The sequence below is a fragment of the Coenobita brevimanus genome, chromosome 61 (genome assembly GCF_032717465.1).
Source record: "Coenobita brevimanus isolate Jiangsu-jjx chromosome 61, ASM3271746v2, whole genome shotgun sequence".
Classification (NCBI taxonomy): Eukaryota; Metazoa; Arthropoda; class Malacostraca; order Decapoda; family Coenobitidae; genus Coenobita; species Coenobita brevimanus.
In genome coordinates, this window is record NC_137014.1 from 13,864,990 (window position 1) to 13,890,347 (window position 25,358).

A 25,358-nucleotide genomic window follows, 5' to 3' on the forward strand; every position below is an offset into this window, starting at 1 on the left:
ACATCACACACTACCACACCACACAATGCCACATCACACAGCACACCACACACTGCCGCACCATACACTGCCACACCACACACTGTCACACCACACACTGCCACATCACACACTTCCAAACAACACTGGCACATCTTCCGTCTCTTACTACATAAAGACTTTTCTTCCAACCTGCATTATTTGTTACTAATTATTCATAACACGTTGTGCTGAAGCTACTGCATTTAGTGAGAACATAACCCTTTTGAACACTGTACCCTTCATACCACATCCTAATGTCTATTCAGCCAAGAGATTTCCTTGAGACCAACCCGGAGGAAGTGGATGGAGAGCGTCTGTTAGAGGGAGACATCCTTCTCTCGGCGGAACAGAGACGCGCCCTGGCTGAGAGGAAAGGCATTGCCAGTAAAGTGTACCGATGGCCAGAAGGCTCCGACGGGTATCCTCTGGTGCCATACACTTTTGGCGATAGTAAGTGCCTGTCATATTACTAATGCTTATAGTATTTACTTAGGAGATTTGAGAGCGATATGGGCAACAAAAATTTTGTGGCTATGAAGTGATTTTGCCATTTTTTATTAGATATGAGAAAATTTCATGCAACATATCAGTTGTAAAATATAATCTGATACTCGGTTTCCCTTATAATTAACATTCACACTTTGCATTGTTTATCTAGGGTCAGTCTTACTTCCATATTCTAACTTATTTCCGGTCATCAGCTAACTTTCATCAGTGACATTAGATTTGTCTGGTAACAAATCTTCAAGTCGTCACCAATCGACTTCGTGATGACGTTCCGTATTATGAACTACATACATTACTCGTGAGCTTAGAAGGATTTCTAACACAACTTCCAAAGTTATTTATTCTTCATATCAAACCTTAAAAATTACCTATCTATATATATATATATATATATATATATATATATATATATATATATATATATATGATACATAGACTGCATTAATAACACAGTTGGGAAATAACGCCACACACAGAAAAATTAAATAACAAGGAAGAGGTGGATGGGAACCCTATAAGCTAACGAAGATCGGGCTTATGATAAAATACTAATGGTGTGTGTGTGTGTGTGTGTGTGTGTGTGTGTGCACAGAGAATGTGATCCAAGCGGCAGTGAGGAGTGGGATGAACCACTGGATGCAGCACACTTGCATCAAGTTCGCCCTGACCACAAACACGGCCCAGCCTCACCTGCGCTACATCTACGGCGGCGGCTGCTACTCCTACATTGGTCGTCAGAATGTCACCGGCCAACCAGTATCCATCGGCAGGGGCTGTGATCAGGTGAATAGCTTAACATACACAAATATCTCACCAAAAGAACAGAATGTTAATCTTGCTCGTTTTACTTTTTAATTTTAGACACGTAGCAATGAATACATTTACTAAGCTCAACAACCGAAGACATACTCTTCATTCCGCGGCTTTTACAGACTGCACTCCCGTCCAGTAATTATCACAGTCAAATCATGCTCAACATTTTTCTTCTCATGTGCCATTCACTGAAAATGAAGATATTGATTCTATCTTGAGTTGTGAAAGCACCATCCCCACCCATCCTGCCCACCCGTCATCACCCACCTCACCCAATCCCTTTCCCACCAACACCCAGAGCATCGCACTTCCTAGGGTGGGCCCGTTCCACGCTGCCCCACAACCCACCACCATTCCCGCCCATCCCACTCACCCTTTTCCACCCACCTAACCCCGCCCACTATGCAGGCTGAGAGAAATCTTGTCTTCTCCCATTCATAGTGTGCATTATAACACGGTGTCTTTATCCCGCCCTACCCCATTACCGAGCACCATCTCAGGCGGTGACTGAATCGGTAGAGAGGTGGCCTGCAGTCCTAATGAATCCAGGTTTCGAATCCCGGCTGGGGCAAGGAACAGTTTAAGGATTTGAATTTCATAAAGCAGACTTTACTGATCTAACAGAAGACCCACCGTCATATCGTAAAAATGGCCTAGCTCCGCTAATACCAACACAGCAGTCTTGTATGAGACAGTCTTAGAATGAAGTCAATGTGGACGGTGGGTGTTAGAGCCGATGTGGTGATATGTGGATGTATCATTTATGTGGAAGGATTACTGGGCCAAGGAAACAGGCTGTGAAGCCTAAACCCAGAGGACACACTAAAAGGAAAGAAAAATCTTTCTGCCCCCTCTACCCATTTTTTGCTACTGTAACGTTGACACGCACCGTGTCAGCCTGCCTACACCGTACATCTCCACAACGTGTCCTTTACTCAGTATGCACTACTACCCACCATCATCTCAGCCCACACCGTGAACTCATCTCTGCCTACATCACCCAGTCCAGAAAGATCCGGATAATTGACACAAATATCCTCAAACAACTGCATTAATAGGGATAATTTTTGGCAGATCCCTCCAAGCATTTGACCTGAAACAATCTGTTTGGATCTGAACCCGTATGATGGACCTAACAGAACCTAAAGCATAGATAAGTCAAGGAATATTTTTGGAGTGTTGTCCATGTTGCACTTTCCAAAGTAACCAGCCATCGGCACCTCATTTCAGCAAACTAAGTAACGTTTTATTGAACTACTGAACCAAGAACGAGAAGCTGTGAACAGTGACATGAAACCAACATTTGTCAATGAAAGTTGTGTTGTGTCATGTATGTATGGGTGAAAGAAACACCACTGGGTCCAAACATGGCTGAAATGACCAAGAATAACTAGAACTGAGCTAAGTTGTCCTGATTGGATGTCACAAGACCAGAATTTATTATATTAGACATAACTGGATGTGAAAGCCATGAAGAGAAGAGGATTTACTTGAAGCCTAATGAGGCTGCTGCCTCGGGCTTCAAATCTGTGGGAAGGTCGCAATAAATAAAAGAGTAATTATAAAAATAATTAATATCAGCAAAGTTTGAGAATATGCCAAGCATGATGGCGCAATGGTAATCTACTCCAATTGGGTAACTATAAAGCAAAACTCACGGGACTCTGATTTAGTTTTATATTACTATAATATCTGCTGTATAGAGCTATACAAAATAGCCTGAATGCCGCCTCTGCCCCCTCCAGGTGTTCACACTGGCATCTGCATCCTGTGAACACCAAGCAACATTTTATCATCTGTGACATTGTGACCTATGACAATAGCTCATTAACATATGCATGTATATGTGTACGTATGTATGTATGTATGTACGTCCATATGAATGTATGTACAGTACGTATATGTACGTAAAGGGGCCTCTAAGCAGACTTAGTCTCAGACCCCAAGTACTCCTAGTTCGCACCTGGTCATCAAAGAACTAGACATAAATGGTCCTGATTGGCCTTGGACTGACCTGAAGGCACCAGACTTAGGCACAATGATGTACTATACAACACCAGAATGGATCCTACTGATCTGAATGGCCCGAAGTGAACCTGGCTGGACCTTAATGGACTTGACTGGACCTGGAGTGATAACATGCCGGGCCAGTCTGAATCTGAATGGCCCTGAACCTATGTTACCCCAATGGACCAATACTGACATGAATGGATCTAACAAAACCTGAATGGGTTGAACTGTGTGTGAAGCTGAAAATCATAGGCCATTTCAGCATGTTTTTGTGACTGTTATATGATGCAGTGGTTATGCCAGCTGACAGTTATGCCAGCTGGGAGTTATGCCACCTGACTGTTATGCCGGCGACACGAAGGTTTGCAGTCAACATCCTTTCTCTTCTTGATAAAATAGTATATGAACATCAAAAGGTCTTTATATCTTATTTATTTTTAAGATTATTTTCATTGTAATGGAGTGTTAGATTTTTCGTACGGTACCGTAAATATTTTCTATCCCTTTTTACTTCCTCCCTCAAAACGTAGTCTTTCAGTCAAAATAGTGTCACCTATGTAGAGTACGATGAAAATATCTAGCGATATACAGAATTAAAAACAAAGACGTTATCATGCTTAGGAGAATAATGGAGATTGCCTGAACACTCTGTCCAGGAGGAAATTACTTGATCATAAAGGGAAACAATGAATGAAAAGAAATGTCCATCTCGTAAAATGTAAAAGGAATTAGTGAAAAAATGAAAAAACAACATGAATGAGCTCGAAAGGCATACCCTAACCTAACATCATCATCATCATTACCCTAACCCGTTCTCCCACTTAATGATCTGGTGAGGTAGATTCCAGAAATACGTAAAGGGAAACTAGAAAGTGAGAGTACTGTTATCAATATGCCCAGTTAAATGAGTCTCACTATAATTCACCCATCATTTTAATTCCGTGAGTCCAGGCTCCATGTAACAGACGTAACCATCTGCACTTTTTAATAGATATGTTTTACATACACGTGTCTGACAGAATCGGTCAGTTGGCGTTTAAGTTAAAAAGTGGTTGCCAAACCTAATGCAACCAACTCGACACCCTTTCAGTTCCCATCAACTTCTCACACACATTCAATTATCATATCTTTCCAATTTCTTCTTGGCTTACCGCACATCCTTTTACCTTCATACTCCCTCACATTTACAGTTTTACCACCATTGTTTCAATGATTTCCTCATATGATCATCATCATCATCTAAGCACACTCTTTTCAACTTTACCATCAACAAGCTTCTTTATTCCACATCTTTCACGAATCACACTAATTCTTATCCTATCAACTCTACCCATAGGACCAGGCGGTCTCATTTCCATTGCTCTTACTGTTGACATACCATTTTCTTGCTGTATGTAGCAACCTAATTAAAGTAGCGTATGCTAACAACCTTGCCCAGCCTATAGCAATATTAACTAGGTTAGTCTTGTCATCTTCGTAAATGCACTGAGGAAATTTGTTTATATATTTATTTATATAAGTATCCATTTAGCCAGAACATATTTATAACAATATCCATCTAAGTATCGAGCCCGAAGCTAATACTTCAGGTTGGATCCTAGAGTATAATTGGAGATTATTATCAGTATTTAACTGATGTTGTTAATAGTTTTCGTACTTTCCTAGAAGCTCACCAACATGCCATAAAAAGGTCTAGGTGCTGTCAGTACACAGTCCAGAATTTACCTTCCATTGTTTTCTGTCCGTCCTTTCTACCTGCTGTATGTTGATCACTTTCAGTTGGGCATTGTCGCTCACGAGATAGGCCACGCCATGGGCTTCTTCCACGAGCAGAGTCGTCCTGACCGCGACTCCTACGTCGTCATTAACGACCAGAACATTATCTCCAATTACCTTTACAACTTCAGGAAGGCATCTGACTCTTCTGTGAATGACTTTGACGTGGCATACGATTTCTCCTCTGATATGCACTACGGACCTAAGGTACTAACAAGGATTTAAAAATTGTCGCTTCTCCATATTTATTAATCCAGTGACTTTACTGTCAGTTTATGACAGAGCTCCACATACAAAACCCGAGACATATTTATGATTCATGAGAGAGTTTCTAAGCAACTAAACTGTTACGTCCTGATTCATTAGGGTTTCACTAGTAACGGCAAGACTACCATCTCGACCAAGGACCCACTGGCCCAGGGACTAATCGGTCAGCGTTCAGGACTGTCTCACAGGGACAAACTGCTCGCCAACAAGATGTACAACTGCATTGGTAAGTACCTGTGTGCGTTATTGGTCAATAATGGTCAAATGTAAATGACGTTGTTAGATATACTAATCTCTCGGTTTAGTACTTACGTTTTCTACTACTGTAAATGCTCCTTATTCCATTAGTGTTGTTCACAGGGAAAGATGGCCTCGATTGTCCAATATTTTTTCTTAGAAAAATCTTTCAAGTGTCTGTCAACCCATTATTATCCCATTCACTTCCTTACTACCCACTTCCCTCCTCACATCCCTTACTGCCCACCCCATCACTCATTGCTCTTACCACTCCCTTACTCCTCAGTTCTCTTCCTGCCAAACTACCTCCCCCGCACCTCCTCTCCCGGCAGTATTGGTCTTGCTGTCCCAGTCGGTGCTCACTTTTCTTACTGTCCGCCTTACTCTTCACCTGCCATCCACTCTAGATCCTCCTACGCTACAGTCCCGTGAACTATGACCCTCGACCCCAATAATGCCCACCAATGTCCCGACTCTGTTTCCGCAACCCTGCCCCACCTTCAGCCTTTGTGTCCAACCCCTCCATCCTCCAAACCCTCACCTGTCCCAGCCACCCACATTCTCACCTGTTCCCAACACCCACACTCTTACCTGTCTCTACCACCCACACCCTTGCCTGTCTTCACCACCCACACTCTTACTTGTCTCCACCACCCACACCCTTACTTGTTCCCACCACCCACACCCTCACCAGTCTCCTCTACCCACACCCTCACCAGTCTCCTCTACCCACACCCTCACCAGTCTCCTCTACCCACACCCTTACCTGTCTCCACCACCCACACTCTTACCTGTCTTCACTACCAACACTTTCACCTGTACCCACCAACAGGCAAGTGGATGAAGAAGTGTGGTCTGTCCTCCGACCCCTGTAGGAACGACGGGTACCTGGGTAGCAACTGCAGTTGTGTGTGCCCACCTGGAACCTCGGGAACTTACTGTCAGACTGTCACAGGCGGTTACTACGGTAGGTACTGTCTGGGTGATGCTCTGGTTAGTGTAGGAGGAGCCATGCTCTCTCTTCCAGTTAATAGCAGTGTATTGCACAGAAGTGTGTTCTGTCTACTATGTCGAAGATTTAAAAAAAAAAAAAAGATGTAAATAATGTATAAGTTTGCGTTAAAGTACGCAAAACAAATCAGTAATAAAAGAGGTGCCAGAAGGCCTCTTAAGCCCACGAGATATCTCCCAGTAATATGCACTTGAGCCCAATTTCGAATATTGTCCCGTTCAGCACGATTGCATTCGTCTTTTTCATATGATTGCTGCGTCAAGAGAAGAACATTCAGTCTATAGTAGAGTCGTCTCATACTAAAGAACTTAAACAATACTCTTGTACTTTTCTAGCATGAACACAGTGTTTATTGTTACCTACCTCTGCCTGCAGATTATAAGTATTCAGCTGAGACAGATGTCGTGAATTGAAATGCTTCACTTTCATTTCGAAAACGTATTTTGAACTAAGTTCAAAATGTCTAGATCTCTTGATGGATCATTTCAGTAGATTTATGGCTACCGACTGCACAAGAGTCATTGCGGCAGACAATCAGTACTGGCTTTAGATATGAGGGACAGACGCTTTGAGACCTCCACCTCCCTTCCATTAGATGCATCACGAAAGAAACTGGTTACCATAAAGTAGTTAAGTTCATCTGACCATCTTTTAATGTCAGCAGACATCGTTGTTGGTCTATCTCAATCACGTGATGTACACCCGAGGAAAGTTCCGCATTATACACTTGCTCACCACTTCGAAATAGTAAATGTGAGACAAGTGGCAGCGAAGCAATAGCCAACATTCATCTATCTGGTAACTGTGAGAAGGATGGGGACGGAAGACGGAGGGGTAGGAACTAACAGCTCCCCCAGAGTTCCTCCTCCCTTAACCTCTCCCCTCCCACACAGTGGTACCAGACATTTGAGTGTCTGGCTACTGCTTCACTAGTGGTTGTCTCACACATAAAGGTCCGAACTGGCAGGCAGGTGTATAAGGCGGAACTTTCCTTTGGTGTACGATGAGGGATGGTGTATTCTCTAATGTTTTCTAGGGCTGGCGAAAGGTACATCAAAGGTTTCGAATTTAGATGTCCCATTTCACAGAGCAGTCCATAAATTGAGTGTGTATGCATAAGATATGCTTTTCTTCTTTAAAAAGCATAATTAACCATAAATTTCCATACAGCTTTGGCACGTTACTGTCACAATGCTAGAAGCAGAGACCCGATGATAGAGAGAGAGAGAGAGAGAGAAACTTCCCCCGTCGTAGCATCTCTGTCACTTGCCAAGCCAAACATGCCCTGTTAACTTCAGAAATATGTATGTGTGGTGATGGTATTCATTATTCGGATATTCCTACATTTTGACTCTTTTACAGCTAAGATTTCTTTCGATCTCAATTATAATCGTCTGGTGTTACCCAAATTAAAAATTCGTAGGAGTACCACTGGTACAACCAGGGTTGTAAAAGGTAATTTTGAACCTTTTTCAATCAGGCTTTCTCTCAACTGACCAAAATTCTCCGGCGTTAGTCTGAATAAAATAACCAACCACATCAACTGCAGCGAAAAAGTTAAACCAACCTTACAAATAAGAAAAAATAAGAATAACCCGATGGATCCCGTGACGTATTCTTCTGGTTTATTTTTGCTACGTCCATATGATTATGTTCATCCATGGGAGGCGTTGTGTAGTAACAGAATCAGTGAAAGCTACAACCAACTGACCTAGTTCCAAACGTCTCTCCGAAACTGAATAATAGCGTGTGAAGACACCAATTCCTTTGTAGAAAGCAAGAATAAAATATGATAAACGTCATGGGAGTGAAGGGGTTCAACATTTCAGTGGTGCAGCAGCTATAGTATTGTGCCAATCTTGATCCTAAACAACGTCTTTAGGGCAACGCCTTTTTTCCTAAAACAGCGCGTTTGATTTAATCTGTCGAAGATCCCTGACTCTTTCTGCTCTCTTGACGACCACGTGTAGTCAGAATGGAGGGTTGATGTGACTAATAACCAAGGAGACTTATTCTTACCTCACAACTAAATGGCATCAAGTTTCAAGGAAGCATAACTTAGTGTTCCAGTAGTGAGAGCACCGCAGTTCCGTCAGGCCAAAGCAAAGCGACTGAATACTTGTCAGGACACTAAAATATCATACACAGTTCATATTAACAGTATATACGTCACTAGCTGTTATGTAGTGTGTTATGATATTTTAGTGTCCTGACATAAGCTGGAAATATCGTATCCAGGAATTTGGAAAATCTTTTATCAGTTTAAGAGTTATCTGTCTTTAAAATATGTAGTTAAAATAAATGAAGTTTTGTATAACCCCGGCAATGTTTAAACAGCGAACAGCTTAACGTAGACCAACGTCCGTACCAATTATCTCACCAATAACCACCTCCCAATAACCTCTGATCAAACCCCTCCCCATTAACCCCTGATTAAACACCTCCCCATTAACCCCTGATCAAACACCTCCCCGCCAACCCCTCCCCATTAACCTCTGATCAACCCCTCCCCGCCAACCTCTACCCATTAACCTCTGATCAAACCCCTCCCCGCCAACCCCTCCCATTAACCTTTGATCAAACCCCTCCCCGCCAACCCCTCCCCATTAACCTCTGATCAAACCCCTCCCCGCCAACCCCTCCCCATTAACCTCATCGCTAGCCACTCACCACTTATCTCCAGCCACTAACCTCCTACCACTGCCTACAGATAAAGTCCTTGGTACTTGTTCAGCGAAGATCACTCAGGAGGGACAAGTCAAATCACCAAACTACCCCAACCGGTATCCTGCAGGTGAGAGAGAGAGAGAGAGAGAGAGAGAGAGAGAGAGAGAGAGAGAGAGAGTTTACATTAATAATAAATGTCCGACCCAGAAAGGTAACAACTTTTACGTCCAGGTAGCCATTTTTTTCTCTAAGCCTCGGAAAGAGTACCAAGGCGTGACTGACGCTGTACTGGGAGAAAGGTTGGAATGAAATTTAACCAGAGAGGCAACATTTGCAAACAAAAGCGTGGCATTTCCCAGGTTTTGCTTTGTATATATAAATACATGTAACTGCTTGTATTTGAATGGAAGTGACGATGTGAGAGTTTAATTTGCTGGATGTAGTGACAGAAAAGAGAGGAAAATGAGCAAAAGCAGTGGACAGTAGTGTGACAGGGAAGGAAAGCGGATGATGCTATGAAAGCCTTGAAAACAAGCAGAGATCTGAGATTGGCAGCTGCGAGAGGCTTGCATGAACGAGGGTTAGTGCCAACTATAACACATAGATGTGAGACTGTGGTGTGGCATGAAATTGAAAAATCAGGAATAAGAGCTGTGGAGATGAAACTGTTGAATGTGTGTGGGGTGCAAAGATTGGATAGAATCCGGAATAATGTGATTCGTGAAAGATGCAGAGTGAAGAATCCTATGGACAACAGAGGTTAGGGAACTGACAAGCAACGAGTTTGCTGGATGAATTATGTGCGTAGGACTGTGTGACCAGGATTTGGCACAACGTTTTAACTTGACTGTCGTCGGATTGACTGTCTGATAGGTGAATGTAAAGCTACGTGCAAAGTATTTTTTAACCAATCAGGTTAAGCCACGATTCCGGGGGCTTGTAGTGAGTGGATGAGACTGTGACTCATTCAGATCAGAAAACTTTGGTTAATGTCTCATTTTATAATTTTTTCCTGGTTTTCTATACCCAGCCTCACCCCACCTTGGGGTGGGAAAACAGGTCTAAGTGATGATGATGATTAATTAATAATGTTATTATTCTTACTTATTATTATTTTTATTATTATTATTATCATTATTATTATTAGTAGTAGTAGTATCATTATTATTATTATTATTATTATTATTGTTGTTGTTGTTGTTGTTGTTGTGGCCCCTTCGATTCAGTGCCATCCCTCTCAAATCCTCCCTGACTGGAGGACTTAAAGATGCTGTAACACATTAACACTGATGTACTGTACTCCCACCCGTTAAAACAAGGTACACAGTGTGCAAAGTGGATCGTGGCTCCTGAGTGCCATGTGCCTCGACTTACCTTCAACGACTTCAGGTTGTATAAAAAAAATCCTTACTGTGGTGGCAAGAGCTGCTGCTACTTCGACAGCCTGGAAATCCGGACGACCAACAGATACACCGGCGATGTGTGAGTTGAATGGATCTGATACAATGGCTTATCAGCGTTATTTATGACGTGGAAAATAACAACCATCTTTCTTGCTACCACCTTATGATCATTTTAGGAATGGTTTCCTGTCCCTTGCTGAAAATACTGCCTTTACAGTATCATTCTTCAGGTGCCGTAAATGCAAATAGGAACTCTTTAAGTTTTTCGGATTAGTGTTTGGTTGTTGTCTTCTATGATGGTGTGGATTGGACAGTTTTAGGTTTTATGAAATAACGTTGCGTTTTTTTTTTTTTTTTTTTTTTTTTTTTTTTAGATTCAAAATATTAAGCTCATTCAGATTTTCATATGACTTCCGCTCTTGACTCTGGGTGGTCTTGGTGAAACGGTAAAATCATTGTGTATTGTACTGTGGCTTGAAAGTCGTGGTCTCCTGAGGAAAAATGTACAAGAGCCGTACGTAAGACATCTGGAAGTTAGTTTACAAACTTAACAAGATCAGAGTCACACTGAAATCCATCGGAAGTTTAGACTATCTTGATCTTTGCTCAAGATTTCTTCAGTTCATCTTGACTACGCTCGTTCGGTCAGGTTCTTCACCTGAAGGTCGTGATAAAGTCAGGGAAAACGATAAATATATAACAATAATCATAATAAGATTAATCCATTAATATGCAAATGGGCCTCATGTCTAAAAATATCACGTGTCCTTGTTCGATGCAGCACAAGCCGGAAGAGACCAAGATTGGCGAGAGATCAGCAATCATGGCAGCTCATAAACACCCTTCTAATTATATCGGTACAAAACCTAAAATACCGTTCGGTCATATTTGCCAGACCCCCTAAAGGCACAACCAAACATGAAAATATTTATTATATTCGTGTAACTACAGACGGGGGAGAGGAGAAGAGAGAAAGGGAAAGCACTGAGCAGAAATATCCTACTACTCAGAGCGCTACAGCTCCACTGAGGAAGTCGAGGCAGGATACACACCCTGATTGTTCTAGCAAAGCCTAGTTTGCTACAGGCCGCTAAACAATAAGTTTAGTAGTATTTGTTTTAATTCATTTGCATGTCTTTCTTTTCCTCGTCTATTTAACGATGTGTGTGACATGTATGTTTTATATATAATATGTATTTGAAAGTTATAAACACGTAAGTTCACACGAGGGATCCAGTCCTGTAGTACTACAGAACAGGCTGGAATGATGGTGCCAGGACCTTCCCTGAATGACAGGCACTAAGCTGGCTGGTGTACGTTAGATAAAAAGGGCCAAAAAGGAGCCTAAAATGTCCCTAAAACACTTAAAACGGGGGAACTTGTGGGAATTATTTAGGGGATTCCGTGGAAGGCACCTTTAACTGTACTGGACGCTCTAGGAGGGTTGAAAAGGGCTCATTATAAATAAGTCCCCCATTAGCTCAGTGGCATTGTCTCATCTAGGCCAACCCGAATGAGGGTCCGGTGGTAATGTGTCTGCAAGACAGCTATTCTTTAATATTCTGTTACCCACGATATATGGCTTTAAAACGAGTGTGAAATAAGTCTAAAATTAAAAGTTAACCGGGGGACCGACAACGCTTCCCAAGAACTGCCCAAATATATAGACTCAATAAACTTATCCCCAGCTTCATTGCCCCCCCACCTACGTAATCTGTATACTAGCTCATTTCATGAAATAAGTAATGTTTTCCCTTATTTGAGAAATTATCGTTTTATTCACTGACTTCCTGCAAAAGGCAAAGGTAATGCATTTTTCATTAATTACACAAATTCTTTGTGCAAGTTTCATGCAAAAAGCAGAGGAAGAATTGAAACTAAAACTGTCAATCATAAACTATATTACAAGATTCCAAGAACCATCCCATAGCGTGTCCAGCCGCCATACAGGTTGTCCAGCCACCAAGCAGGTTATTTACCTGGCAATTGTCGTATCACCACCAACATGGACTTAACCAGACATTGGTATTGTCGGAACAATTTAGTGTGTGTGCCGTTGGTAAATGGCGTCCTGCATTTGGGAGGATGACAACGAGGGAAAAAATATTCTGGAGCTCCTAACTTTCTTCCAATACATAACGTCAGAAAAATTACTGCTGAGATCATTTAGGAGCTGGAATTACTCTGGCCTGAACTTGTTTCCGTCACCGGTCGTCCAAGGTATCGACATTTTCAAGGATCATTTGAAAATCAGTGCTGTATGAAAGAGTAAACTGACAACTTGGGTGCAAGATAATCGTTGCCCAAAATTAGCAAACAGTAGTACTCAGATTTATACAATGGTATTCGAACACATGTGAACAATGTAATTATAATGAAGCCATATATATATATATATATATATATATATATATATATATATATATATATATATATATATATATATATATATATATATATATTATTGAACACGACAGCATAATGGCAATTATTAATTATTTTTCCCAAATGCTCGTTTTCTTTTTTTTTTCTTTTTTTCTTTTTTTTTTTTAGTTTTACGCCGTGTCCCCTTTTTGTTGATAAGGGCTTGGGCTGGATGTCCATACACCAAGTTACCGAGGTTATTCATATTTATTAGTCGAGGTTTCACCTTCAAAAAGGCATCATCAAGACAACACTGAAAGCGAGAGTACATATATATAAGAAACCTAACCATACTGAAATTACATACGGTATACACTAAATACAGCATTACAAGAGTAATAATAATTTTTGCTAGTAATATAAACTTTGTTATGAGCACATATCACACGGGCAAATGCATATACAAGCTACTGTACATATAGTAACGAGAAAGAAACATGAATAAGAGTGAACACAGTAGATATAATAATGCATATAAGTGTTGAAATATAAGGGTAAAAACTGGCAAAAAATATATGCGTTTATAGCAAACGGGCAAATGAGCTAACATGTGACTGTACACAAAATAACGAGGGAAGGACATGAATAAGTATGAATACAATAAATATAATAAAAAATAATAATCGTAAATACTAAAACACGAGAATAAAACTTAGTACCGTAAAAACGGGGAAACCTCACTAGCTACAAAGCTAACTTAAAATGTAATTATGTACAACAGCATATTCTCAACATTACTAATCATGACCAACCGAGGGTGGGACGCTGCCCGCTGGTCACGCTGTTACAAGCTGTGGTGAAGTCAGGTGAGGTCTCAGATCAGACCTAACCCTGACTGGCCTCTCTAATCCTCCACGAGTCACGACCCACGTGATGGTGGAATCCTCCACGACTCACGTGATGGTGGAATCCTCCACGACCCACGTGATGGTGGAATCCTCCAAGACCCATATGATGGTGGAATCCTCCACGACCCACGTGATGGTGGAATGGCGCTTTTGGCTACATTTCCTTTGTCCGGGGATGCTACAGCGCTGGTGTCATTTACGTGGTTTATTCTGACATTGATCGGGGGTCTGTCATAAAGTGGGATGGTGGGAGTCCCCTGGAGGTCCCGGTCCAAGGCGCTATAGATGGCCATAATGTTTTATCTGATAGCACGAAATTTTGGGCAGTGGCAGACCATCATTCGGGCCAGGTTTAAGGTCTGGTGGGACCCCTTGGGCCGTCCCCTACCGGGGGGTTGCTTCCAGGGGAAACCAGTCTAAGCCACTATACGCAACCATAATTTTGTTTTCAACGGGGAACACGAAATTTTGAAAATGCTGGACTTCCACCCACACATGTTTTAGGTTTGGTGCGACTTCCGTGTTCAGTGAGGAGGGAGCTTCCAACGCGAACAGCCTCATAGCTTTTTATTACCCCAAAACAGAAAATTTTGTATAATGGTCGACCTCCATTAGGCCAGGTTTTGGCCAGGATGGAATCTCCGTGGGTCACCCCTTGCCCGTAAATAACTGTTTACCATACAATACTGCAAAGGTGGGTGTGGCTGTCAAAGTGTCGTTTGCCTTTTTTTATTCAAATGTTCCTCTGTCGGCCAGTGATAGTTAAAAACTAGGAAACGATATTGCAGAGGAGAACGTTTATCTGTCTTACCAAACAAAAACTGGCCATTTCATAGAATATCAGTTCATAGAATATCAGTTCACAGAATATCAGTGCTAACACTGGTACCGGTACGGCTCACTCCCAGATGAATAAAATAGTTGGCTTTACGTAATACAGACTATCAGAATTGCCCGGACCATGAGAGTTAATGATACCAATATTAATTTAACCCACCCAGATTCTATGATTCACTCTCAGGTACATAAAATAGTCTGACGGTATGTGGAACAAAATACGATTAGGCCGCGACAATAAGAGAATTAAATTACGGGATGCACTTTTACTCTCTTCCATTGATTTCACTTGTAAGCTTTCCTTTGAGAAGAATGATGAAGTTAGCTTTGCATGGAGTGAAAGAGTAAGAGAAAAACTGTCTCACCCCTTAACCACCTCCCTGCGGTACGTTATTCATCTTATCTCATTACTTTTGTAGGTTGTTGGACTGTATGTGAGAATTTAATGGAAACATAATTAGCGTACTACCCACCTACCAGCTTGCAGTCGTGAACTTCATACGTCCAAACTTTGTGGCTCCTTCCTTCGATGAATATTTGACAATGTCCATTTCTGTTCTTTTTCTACAATCCTGGGCACTAGCGGGTGTCACGCTACACCAGATGATTAATACTCGACTGATGAAAAGTAAAGGGCTTATCAAGGCTATATCCAACCCTCAGGTTCTCTTGAAAAAAAAAAAAGGAAAAAAAAAAAAGTCGTCTGCAAAGAGCAAGAATAAGACCACAAATATATCAGCGGGATGGGACTGTTGCTCTGCCAGAAACTTAGAAACACTCGCATGGGCTGTTGGGTCTTGAACCGGTAATGGCAGATGTCGTGAAATCTTTGTTGCGGGCTCTGTTATTATCCCATTCAGTATGATGGCGACTTTTAGAATTTTATTTGTCATTCAGGCAAAGGATTTTATTCGGAAATGGGACATTTAACGAAGTGAAAGGGTTAGCTACTCTCATTTCACACACGATTCCCTGTATTTTGATAAGCAACTTTTAGTTGGAAAAATATGTCAATACTGTATATACTTGTCATACTGATGGTCGATTAAAATACGAATTTATATGAGTAACTCATATAAATTCGTATTTTAATCTTCAAATGGATAGAATCCTGGCTGAAAGGACGAAAGAAGAGAGTATTAACAAATGGAACTAAGTCAGGTTGAGGATTAGTAACTAGCGGTGTACCCCAGGGCTCAGTACTCGCTCCCTTATTATATATATATATATATATATATATATATATATATATATATATATATATATATATATATATATATATATATGATCTTGACTTAGGAGTCACTAGCAGCACCAGCAAATTTGCCGACGATACGAAAATAGGGCGTATCATTAACTTGACTGACGATTGCCATAACTTAAGAAAGGACTTCGATATATTGTCCAAATGGTCTAAAACCTGGCAAATGGAATTTAACGTTGAAAAATGTAAAGTACTTAACGTAGGCAAGACCACTGGAGATACTACATACAGCTTAGATAACAAAGAAATTAGCAAATCGGAATGTGAGAGAGATGTACGAGTTTTGGTTAGTAACGACCTCAAACCAAGGCAACAGTGTATTAAAGCGAGAAATAAAGCAAATTGGGTCCTAGGATTTATTTCGAGAAGCGTGAGCAATGGATCATCAAAAGTAATACTGCAACTTTATCTAGCATTAGTAAGGCCACATTTACACTACGCAGTAAAATTTTGGTGTCCTTACTATAGAGTGGATATTAACTCGTTAGAAAATGTACAGAGAAGAATGACAAAAATGATACATGATGTTCGGAGCTCGTCGCATGAAGACAGATTGAAAAGATTAAGTCGGCACTCGCTAGAGAGGCGTAGAGTAAGGGGAGACTTAATTGAGGTGTTTAAGTGGATGAATGGTATAAATAAGGGAGATATTAGCAAGGTACTTAAAGTGAGCATACAGCATAGAACTAGATGTAGTGGTTTTAAAGTAGAAAAATTCCGTTTCAGTAAGGAAATAGGTAGAAATTGGTACATTGGTAATAGAGTAGTAGACGAATGGAATAAGCTACCTAGTAAAGTAGTTGCTGCCTCTTCCATTGAGAGTTTCAAGCATAGGATAGATAAGCATATGACAAATAAGGGATGGATATAGAAAAAAAAAATCTTATAACCAATACTAATTCATACTTTTTCCTTTTCAGGTTACACTACGATAGTCTCTATTCTCCTTTCACACTTTCCTATAAAATGTCCACGCCAGAGTTTCTGTACTGCATGATCTTCTTTCTGACTATTTCTTGACAGCTTCGGCTGGAGGGTTTGGAAGGCAGGGAACAGCCTTCTTCTTTGCTGTCTTTATCTCATTCTAGTAGTTCATTTACTCTTCTAGGAGCTGCCTAGCATGGGCCAACCGGCCTACTGCAGTTATCCTCCCTTCTTAAGTTCTTATGTTCTTATGTCAAATTTTTTTTTGTTTGCTCTTTTATAATAACAGATGTTTCATGAAATCTTCCATACTTACCACTGTTAAGGAATCTATGCGTTTTCTATGCCAAAATCTCCCTAATATTGTGAAAAGAGAAGCCTTGCCTGTTGGGATATCTGTTCTAAAACTGCAAATTTTGAGTTTAGATATATTTGTAAATAATAAATGAGGGAGGCAAATTTATGGGGTAAAATTATACTTTATATATATATATATATATATATATATATATATATATATATATATATACTTTATTTATTTATATTTTTTAATTTACTTAGGGGTGCCCGCCACCCGCTTACTTGTTGTAGTATGCCTTCATGTTACTAGTTAGTCACAAGCCAAGTGGTTTTCTGTAACCTAGAAAATAATAAACCACACTGGTGGTAACCATATAGCTTAGCCCTTGCGTAGAGGAGCAAGAGTATTGTCCCGTATTCCCTTCGGGCCTGATGGGACACAAAGGGGATTAGCAGTTCCACGCCCTCTATCCTTGCTCCCTGGCAGAGTAACAGGATCTTGGACAATGCACTACTAATAAGGAGCTTCGGGTGGCCTGTTGGAATGTAAGGGGTATGACTGATGAATGTAAGAGTGGAAGCAATGAATATGATCAAGAATACTAGGATGGCTGTGTGAAATGAAAATGAAAGGGTGTAAAATGGAGGAGTGGGAGGGTGTGAAGTACTTTAAGTCAGGTATGAGTGCGTATGGAGACGTAAGAACGAAACTGCTCTGTTGATGAATGTTGAATTGCTGAGAAGAATGAAAGAATATGAATATATCAGCTCGAGGTGTCTGTCTGTATGTATGTGTGTGTGTGTGTCTATGTATGTATGTGAAGTTCCAGGTTAAGAGGATGAGTAGCACTGATTATTGCACATGACCCCACGCAGTATGAGAGATAAAACAGGATTTAAGACCAGTTGGATGGAATGGTAGGACAGATGCCTAGGATTTATAGCGTTTGTGATGGGAAACATGAATGAAAGAGTTGACACCGGTCCCGAAAATGGAGTAATGAGTCGCCATGGAGTAACAGGGGAGAATGATAACGGACGAAGACTGAAAGACATGTGTCAGGAATGGAGCTTATACATTTATCATTCATATTTTAAACCCAAAGACACTGACAGATACACACAGTACAAAGAGGGTGAAACGAATGTTGAAAGGAGCCTGACTGATTATGTGCTGGTGGACAGAAACACAACTGGGAGAGTTATTGATTGATAGGAGGGCGGTGAGAGGACGATTTGGAGGTTTATCTGATCATCTGACTATGGTGTGCAATGTAAAACTGAAAAGTGCATGGGGGGTAAGAACAAAAAGGAATATCGCTAATCAGAGTGAAAGACTGAGTGAAAAAGCTGAAAAACACAGCAGAGGCTGATGAATAGGCTACCAGGTAAATGTAGGAGAGGAGTTAGAGAAAATGAACTGGAACGAAATGGATCTGGAAACTTTGGGAAGTGCGTATAGGGAATGTTTTACTGGGAATGCTAAGGCGGTATGTGGTGTTGTGAAGTTAGCAACTAGTACGAAAGGTAAGGTTTGATGGGATGCAGAGGCAGAAAGGGCAGCGGAGGAAAAGATAAATAAGTGGCTAGAGTCGATATAAGACGGGATCTAATGACAGAACTCGTATATATACTGAGACAAATTGGCATTTGAACAGAAGTATGAAAGAAAAAAGCGAAAGAATTAAATAATGATCTTGAAAGAAAAATTAATATAACGTATTCTGGAAAGATATGGTAAAATGTATAAATGAGCATGATAAGCGTGTGGAAGTGTGAAGGATAAGAGTGGAAGAATACTAACAAATGAAATTGAATTAAGGAGCAAATGGAAAGAAATATTTTGAAAGACTGGTGAATGGGAGTGGTGAAAGCAGGGCAGAAATAAGGACTTGTGTACAGAGAAGGAATGTGGTGCCGAAAAATGTATATGTAGGGATGATGAACAGTAGCAGAGAGACTGGAATGAAGTGTTTGTTGGAAATATGGAAGAAGGTTTGGATGAGTAGAACTGTACTAGCAGAGTGGAAGAAGGCCTTGACTGTACCCTTGAACAAAAATAAAGGTAATCAGAGTCATTGTAAAAATTACCGTCTGATGAGTGTCGTTGGAAAGGTATATGGAAGAATTATCATAAAGAAAGGAAGGAATCAAAAGCTTAGCGAGTGACGAACTGAGGTTTTGCACATGATATGGGATATGTGGATCGAATAATCGTAATGAGACAAATAATGCAGTAAGCTTGTGAAAATGACTGTGTGGTATTAATGGCATTTATGGATCTAGGAAAAAAAAACACACAAGGAAAATGGAGAGCAAATATGAAAGACGTTGTCTATGTACAGTGTTAAGGAAACCTGCTGAATGCCACTAAGTTTTATGAGGGTAGCTAACCTTGCATATGAGTACGCGGTTGACTAGGTGAGTGGTTCACCATTAGTACTGGAGTAAGACAAGGATGTGTGGTGTCCCTATGACTGTTCAATATTCATATGAATGTTGTTATGACTAAAGTATAAACTCAAGTACTGGAAGTAGAGTTGACAACAATAATGAATAGTGCAGGATGGAGCATTTCAAATCTGATGTGTACAGGTAATGCTGTGCTGTTGACTGGTAGCAGGCAGGAACTATGCTGACTAGTGCGGAGTTCTGATGACGTCTGCTAGCATCGTGCCTTGAAAAAAAACAAAAAAAATGTAGAGAAGCGCAGAGTGATGATTGCCGAGAGAGAAGGTGAACTCCCAGTGTGATGTTCTGGTAAAGGGATATTTGAACTGGTGAGAAAGTGTAAAAACCTGAAACCAGTGACAGAAAAAGGGAAGTAAATATGCAATGAAAGCAGAAGATAAAGTAGTACAGGAAAGGAAAGTGGACGGTGCTATGAAAGGCTCGATAGGAAACAGAGGTCAAAGCGAGGCAGTTGCAAGAGAAGAGGTTATAGTACCCCCACTAACCTACTGACGTGAGACTTTAATGTGACATGGAAACGGAAAAAAAAAAAGGAGTTAGAGCTGCGGAGATGGCATGCTAGATAAACGTGCGTGCAGTGCAGAGAGAAGACAGGATAAATGACGTGATTCGTGGCAGATGGGGAGTAAGGAAATCAGTGGAAAACACAACTGGAGAAATCGTGCTTAGATGGTATGGCTATGTGGAGACAATGGATATAAATAGGGTCAGGAAAAGCGTATAGAATGTGGTTGAATTCGACGGCAGGAGGAGCCATGATAGGTCAAAAAGAAAGTGGATATATATGGTAAATGAATGTGTGAGAAACAGAGGTATGGGCGCTCACCAGGCGAGGAAACTGACATGGATCGAGCTGGTTGGATGTACGGAGGAATGTATGTCGAAGGTCTGGCATTTTTTTATTTTTTTATTTTATCAGTCCTCAGACTGACTCTGACTGATAATTAATTACGAAACTAATGTGGAAAGGTGTACCTATCAGGTAGAGCCAGGCTTCCAGGGGCTTGAATGGTGTATGAATGGGTATAGTTCATTTCATTTAGACATGCTGTCGATCAGTTCTCCCACTGCAATGTTATTTCCTTTCCATGACTTTCTGTATTCTACCTTTCCCCACCCGCAGGTAGGGAAGAAGTGTGTGTGTGTGTGTGTGTGTGTGAGTGTGTGTGTGTGTGTGTGTGTGTGTGTGTGTGTGTGTGTGTGTGTGTGTGTGTGTGTGTGTGTGTGTGTGTGTGTACTGATACTGCTATTGTAAATGTAGTGGCTGTATGGCAAAACTGGGGTGCTTCCAAGCATTTGTGGCGTTGTGGCTAAACATCAAGAGGGATGAAGACTGTAGAATTCTTCCTCAAGTCTTATACCCATAAAGGTTGTTTGCTTAATTAACCCATATACGATGGACCTGATAATCCATCATTACTAGTTAATATATGAAGTATCCATTAATTGATTTCTTACGTTTCTGTGATTCATCGGAACTTCACTGTGTCCAGCTTCTGTGACACCGACATCGCCAAGGGTCGCACCTTCACCGCCTCTGGACGTGAAATGGTGCTCTTCTTCCTCGCCAGGACAAACTCCTACCAAGGCTGGTCGGCCACTCTGTCCTTCATTGCCGTGCCTGGCTGCTCGTGAGTTCCTGTGCTTTGTTGTAACACAGCATGACTGTGACAGTACCCTGTATTACCCTTATACTCGTATTTAACACATATACTGCATACACTGACACTGAGTAGTTCTTCATCTTTCTCCATTCTCAGCATTTTGATATGACAGAACACCACCAGTGCTAGCATTACACCTACATTCTCCAGTCTGCCTTCATAACTGACCTCGTTACAGACTTCTACAAAATATGTAGGGCATTCTGTCCTAATCCCTTAGTTGTTTCCTTGGAAATAGGACCAACAGTCTTGTGCAGCTTATCATTAGCTACTTATCTTCATACATTCTTTCCACTCCAGCACTGTTACCATTTAGATTTTGTTCCCTGCCTTCTTAGGTAGTTCATAAACTGAGTAATATGCACTTAGGCTGGATTCCTCTGAATACACTGGACACTCCAGGCATTCATATTTATCCACCGAGTCTCTCTCTCTCTCTCTCTCTCTCTCTCTCTCTCTCTCTCTCTCTCTCTCTCTCTCTCTCTCTCTTTGCATTGCTCTATAATGGTAAAGATCCGAGACTGCGAAAACATTTTCATATTTCTTGGACAAGCTTCCGGCATTTACTTCTGCCATGATCAAGACTAAAAAGAACAGAAATAAAACCAAGGTATTAAAAGCTTATTAATAAAAATACTATCTATCTATCTATCTACTGCCAGACGCCATAATCCCGTAAGGGGTGGCCATTTGACTTTGAGTTAGTTGTTTTACGAGGGGGGACACTAACCCTCCACCAACCCACTTGGTGACACGTAGGGAGCACGTATGGTTTGGTTATATGGTTACCACCCAGCGTTGTAAATGGTTTCTTGGCTTACAGGAAACCATTAGGCTTGTCACTCAATGTAAAGCCACCTGTAAAGGAAAGAAAAGCAATAAGAAATGACAGGAAAGATGGGAGAAAGAGGAAGAGAGGAGGACAGGCACAGAAAAAGAATGATACAGGCTACGGAAGAAGTAGGCAGCACTACATCAAGTGAGTGGATGATGGTCGCCACCACCTACCACTGATAAAAATACTAAAACTGGAATTAATCCGAAGAAAAGTGGTAAATTCTCGGAGAGAAAGCGGTTTTTAACTTGTCTTCCCGAGAATTATCTGCCATTGAGAATCAGAACCATCAAAAGAACTTCAATTTGCTTTTCGCATCAAAGAACTGAACTTCACTGATCACTCGTTTATCTTTTGAGAGACTTTTCAAAAGACCCCAAAATGAGGACATTTATAATCACACCTCAAAAGGCTTAGAGTATTTAGAGGCAATTTAAAACTTATTACTTTATCTTCCTATTAAAAGTATAATTCTTCTTTGTCAGAGAGTCTATCAACTGAGGAATTTAAGAGCTAGAGAGAGTTATTGCAGGACGATACCACTGATAACCAAGCCAGATAAAGGACACGGTGTACTGATCCTTGACTGAGACAATTGTGCCAGCAACATGAAAAGAATCTTTAAAGATGATGCATACGAGTATTGCTTGATTATTCAATCTGAAGACAAACTCAACAGTATGTTATGCCAAGCAAAGGTCAGTAACATAACAGACAATCACTTGCTGCAGACTATTCACAACGAGTTCAAAGCCAGGTATTCTTTACCGTCTACCGAAAGTCATAAACAGGGCAATCTTCTACGACCCATACTGTCAGCCATCGGCACCGCGAATTACAAAACTGTACAAAATCTCGTCCCCCTATTGTCCCCTTTCACAACTTCAAAGTACACGATCAAGGATTCATTTCCTTTCGTGAAACGTATACCTAAAATGACTTTTCTGATGCAATAGTGGCCTCATTTCGTAAGTCTAATTTGTATAACAACATTCATTTTGAAGAAACAATAAGCACATATGTAGACTAGGTAACTGAGAACATTGACATCGCTCATGGTTTTAATAAGAAATAATTTTGCCTACTTGTAGAGCCGGCGGAGAAAGATGTCACTTTTTATTTGCTGACACGCTTAATAAACAAGTAGACGGAGTAGGCATGGAATCCCGTTAGGCTGTTCCTTTACCGACATATTATGTCACCACGAGAAAATCTGGTTAGAAAATTGCCCAGCTCATTTTAAGCCTTTGTAGTAGAGGATATGTCGATTACTGCTTTTTAAGCATTAATTCACCTTCACATATACACCCAATCCTTATTTATCTCAGTTCTCAACATGACAATATTATTTTTATCTCAGAAGATGAACAAAATAGTAAAATTCTCTTACTTCACATGGAAACTGAACAACAGAACCATTCATTTGGTACAGCTATTTCTTGCAAGAAAACGTTCACAGGTCTTTTTACCAAATTCTACTCGGCTTTACCTCTCCAATGTAAAAGAAATTTTATTAGTATTTTACTCACACCTACATACAATAAATTATCATCGACATATGAAGAGTTTCACAAAGAATTCACTTTCATTGCTGATTTTTTTATTTGCTAATGGTTTCCCACGTCAATTCACAGAAACATACATTGGTTTACAGCTGTGTAAACTGCTTGCTGCTTCGATACCCGATCAAGTTCCCACAGGCAAGAGAGACTATATGTATATCTCAATCACTTATACAGGCAAACAGAGCAACAAAACGAAAGAAAAATTAGCTAAACTTCTAAGACAATCCTACTCTCAGTTTAACTACAGAAGAAAATTTAAACCACAAAAATTGATAGGGCAACACTTCAGGTTCAAAGACAGAATCCCTGACAACCTTCAGTTCTGTGTCATTTATAAATATACGTGTCTAGCATGCCAGATCGAGTATACGGATAGGACTTAACGGCAGTTAGGGATTCGTGTCAGCGACCATCTAGGCAAATCTTACTAAACAGATTGCTGTCAAAGCCGCCATACTCAGCCATTCTCCAACACTTGACCACCCTATAAACAGGACCCAGTTCAGTATTTTAGCCCCTTCACCTACAGGAACCAACCTGGACATCATGGACGCTTTATATACATACCAAATACATCTCCATATTAACGAAGCACGATACCCTCATACAGTTGCTCTGTTTCCCTGGGTAACTCTTCGCACAGATTAGTTTATTATTCTCTCTTTTGTTTCGCGTCCACATTTACTCAGGTTACTGTGCAGATATAACATGTACTGAGCGTGATCGACTGTAGACTGTTTTTCTTTATTTTATATTCATTTACCTTTGAATATTCTCAGGTTTTATTAACCACTAAATACATGGGTGTTCTAGTAACCAGACTGACTCGTCTTATCCTGATAATACTAAGTGCTTCACCATTTTGTCATTCCATTTTTTTTTTCTGTTTAGCTTCGGTGTAAACATACGTAGAATGTATTGTTATATTTTCGAATAAGCAGTAATTTCAGTTTTGTTTTGTTTTCACTAAATTTTAAGATCTTGGTTTTACTTCTCTTGTTTTTAGACGTGATCATGGCAGTAGTAGATGCCGAAAGTTTGACCAAGAAAAATAAAGATGTTTATCCTGTCTCTGATCTCCACCTTCGTTACACGACAAATTTTGCCTGTACAAAAGTATGTCAATTATAGATAGATAGATGGATAGATAGATAGATAGATATACTGGAGAGAGAGAGAGAGAGAGAGAGAGAGATTAACTAGCCATTACCTACCAATCATAAACCCATTCACCCATATGCAGACAACTCAGCGCTTCACAGTACCTTCACACTTACCACCCTTCCACAAAGTTTGGTATCTTTAACTCCCAACCCAACACAACAGTCTCCATATACCAAGACTTATCTGAGATACTGAATGGGGACAAATTAGTATTAGTTAGTGCTAGGAAGACCAAACTTATCCAGGTTACTAATAGACAGATACTGCCTGATTCCTACATTACCTTCAGCGCTACCAATATTCCTACCTCTAACAGTACTAAAATTCTTGGTGTATCGCATAACAGTA

The 25,358-nt window shown here is 40.6% G+C and overlaps 1 protein-coding gene across 1 annotated transcript in view; it reads left to right on the forward strand.

Moving 5' to 3' along the window:
* The first annotated feature begins 275 nt into the window (after positions 1 to 275).
* Positions 276 to 25,358, forward strand: part of LOC145403694 (protein SpAN-like) — a 28,297-nt gene continuing 3,214 nt past the window's right edge. Inside the window, exons 1-9 of the mRNA XM_080275382.1 lie at positions 276 to 471; positions 1,121 to 1,311; positions 5,131 to 5,334; positions 5,494 to 5,620; positions 6,464 to 6,598; positions 9,354 to 9,437; positions 10,630 to 10,792; positions 21,276 to 21,413; positions 25,090 to 25,225. Coding sequence (XP_080131508.1) covers positions 276 to 471; positions 1,121 to 1,311; positions 5,131 to 5,334; positions 5,494 to 5,620; positions 6,464 to 6,598; positions 9,354 to 9,437; positions 10,630 to 10,792; positions 21,276 to 21,413; positions 25,090 to 25,225 — 1,374 coding nt within the window. The remainder of the gene's footprint in view (positions 472 to 1,120; positions 1,312 to 5,130; positions 5,335 to 5,493; positions 5,621 to 6,463; positions 6,599 to 9,353; positions 9,438 to 10,629; positions 10,793 to 21,275; positions 21,414 to 25,089; positions 25,226 to 25,358) is intronic.